The sequence below is a fragment of the Pelophylax lessonae genome (genome assembly GCF_965119305.1).
Source record: "Pelophylax lessonae genome assembly, chromosome: 12".
NCBI lineage: Eukaryota > Metazoa > Chordata > Amphibia > Anura > Ranidae > Pelophylax > Pelophylax lessonae.
Window position 1 is genome coordinate 37164493 of NC_138779.1, and position 2776 is coordinate 37167268.

The 2776-nt window shown below is 44.8% G+C and overlaps 1 protein-coding gene across 1 annotated transcript in view; it reads left to right on the top strand.

The window, feature by feature from the left end:
- The first annotated feature begins 2329 nt into the window (after positions 1–2329).
- The window catches only part of ILVBL (ilvB acetolactate synthase like), a 64388-nt gene continuing 63941 nt past the window's right edge, over positions 2330–2776 (top strand). The window contains exon 1 of the mRNA XM_082274142.1: positions 2330–2391. Within this exon, the coding sequence (XP_082130268.1) occupies position 2391 (1 nt within the window). The 5' untranslated portion in view covers positions 2330–2390. The remainder of the gene's footprint in view (positions 2392–2776) is intronic.

Below are 2776 nucleotides of genomic sequence, written 5' to 3' on the forward strand. Positions count from 1 at the left end.
CGCCCGGCGGACTCAGTTTTGCTGTGAGCAGAGAGCCAGGCAGTATCTGAAGGTTACATTCTCCCTCGGCGCTTTGCTGATCGTCAGATAATGCCTCAGACGATCTGCGCACGCGCAGTGTTGATGTCATGCCAGCTGATTGGGATATCAGCTGTAGCGACGTTACGTACTGTGCATACGCAGATCGTCTGACGATTCAAACTATTCGATAGAACACCGGCAACAGGCTGCGATTTTACATGTGGTATGACCTGACAAATCACATGTTAAATCTTTCTGCTGTGAATGGGGGCTAAGTGAGTTTAACCACTTTACCACCGGAGGATTTTCCTGCTTTACGTCCAGGCCACTTTTTGCAACTTGGCACTGTGTGACTTTAACTGACAATTGCGCGGTCATGCAACGCCGTACCCAATCGAAATGTACGTCATTTTTTTCCCACAAACAGAGCTTCCTTTTGGTGGTATTTGATCACCTCTGCGCTTTTCATTTTTTGTGATATTAATAAAAAAAGAGCGAAAATTTTGCGAAAAAATTTACATTTTCTACTTTGACAGTTAAAAAATATCCAATATTTTCAATTTTTGTCATATATTTAGGGCAAAATGTATTTAGCTACATGTCTTTGACAAAAAGATCCTCAATGAGCGTAGTTTTAACCGCTTTAAGACAGGAAGATTTTACCCCATTCCTCACCAGGCTATATTTTGCGATTCGGCACTGCGTTACTTTAACGGTCAATTGCCCGGTCGTGCGACCAGTTACGGACCGCCCACCGTGTTCAGAAGTGAACGCGTATGCAAGTCCCGCCCACATATGTTTTCGGTGTTCAAACCACACATGTGTGGTATCCCCGCGATCATTAGAACGAGAGCAATTATTCTAGCACTGGATCTCCTCTGTAACTCTAAGCTGGTAACCTGTAGACAATTTTAAAATGTCGCCTATGGGGATTTTTAAATCTGAGTTCCGGCCATGGGGGTGAAATTTAGATAAAAATACCCCCGGGACAGTCAGGGCTAGTACATTCCAGCAATGGATAGCCTCTGTACTGTCCCGGGTTGCACTTACCTTTTAGAAGAAATACTTACCTTGAAAATTTCTTCTCCAGCGCTGCCATCTCAGGTGTGGGCAGCTGAAGCCAGCGCGTCCTCTTCTGCGTCCTCTTCCGTCCTCTTCTCCTAGAATGCGCCTGCACCGGCTCCGCTCGTCACTTCCGAGGCGGGCGCGTCATCCCTCCACAGCTTCTGGGCATGCAGGCGCATTGACTCCTGGGAGTGATGAAGTTCAGCTCCCAGGAATAAATGCAAAGAGGAAGTGACGGCGTGGGCCGCGGCCACAGAGGGAGGAAGTGGAAGGAAGGTGAGTATATTTTTCTTCAATAACAAGGTAAGTAAACAAAAAAAAATCGGAACTATCCATTTGTTTTTCAGGTGACCAAGAGCAAGCGGAATGCCCAAAATCGATTATGTTGATTTTGTGGCCGGAACTGCGCTTTAAGTTCCAGTGTTTGTTGTCATTCCACGAGCATGCGCAATTTTTCAGCATGACATGTTGGGTATCTATTTACTCGGCGTAACATTATCTTTCACACTGTAGAAAAAAAAATTTGGCTAACTTTACTGTTTTTTTAATTCAAAAAATTTTATTTTTTCCAAAAAAAACTGTGTTTGTAAAACTGCTGCACAAATATGGTGGGATAAAAAATATTGCAACAATCTCCATTTTATTCTCTAGGGTCTCTTTAAACAAAAAAAAAATATATATATATATATATATAATGTTTGGGGATTCTAAGTAATTTTCTAGCAAGGAAAAAAAATGATTTTATCATGTAAATAACAGGTGTCAGAAATAGTCCAGAAGTGGTTAATCAGCCACAGAACCTGTGAAATTAATATGTGTTCGGGCTTTAAAGGGATGAGGTGGCAACTCTAGTTGATTTTCGCACTTTGTGGTCTTTTTTTGGTCATTCTGTGTGATTATTATTGCACTTTTTAATGTATATGTACTTATGGTTCCATGATTGGATAGCATGCAGTGGATTAGGTCACATTTACACATGAATGATGTGGGGAATAATCTGCACATGGATCTGTGTTTATTTGTGTGTATTTAGGATGATCTGTTTAGTTGTTTAGCACTGCACTTTATATACTGTTTAGATTTTTGTATACAGGACTGCAAAGTGACATTTCACACAATGACAATCCAGTTCTCCTTCTCAGGGATGACAATACAAGGCTTTGTCAGGGAGTGCTCAGGGTGACAGCTGCAGGGTCACATGACCAGGCAGGCAGAGAGGATCTCTGGGTAATAATGAGAGGGGGAGGAGGGAACTCCTCCATGCAGGAAGTAGTAGCAGAGATCTGTCTCCTGGGCTCAGGGTAAGTGCCTTGTGTTTTCTGTGTCCATCTTTTCTGTACTGATCTGTATGATTGCAGAGTTGTGTCCTCTGTGTGATCTGCTGGATTCCATTGCTGTGCTGTGTGCAGGCTCAGTGATCAGCACATCTCCTCTGTACACAGGCTGCTTTGCTGGGACTTTGGACCTGTCCTCCCTGGGACCTGTCCTCCCTGGGACCTGTCCTCCCTGGGACCTGTCCTCCCTGGAACCTGTCCTCCCTGGGATCTGTCCTCCCTGGAACCTGTCCTCCCTGGGATCTGTCCTCCCTGGGATCTGTCCTCCCTGGGATCTGTCCTCCCTGGGACCTGTCCTCCCTGGGACCTGTCCTCCCTGGGACCTGTCCTCCCTGGGACCTGTCCTCCCTGGGACC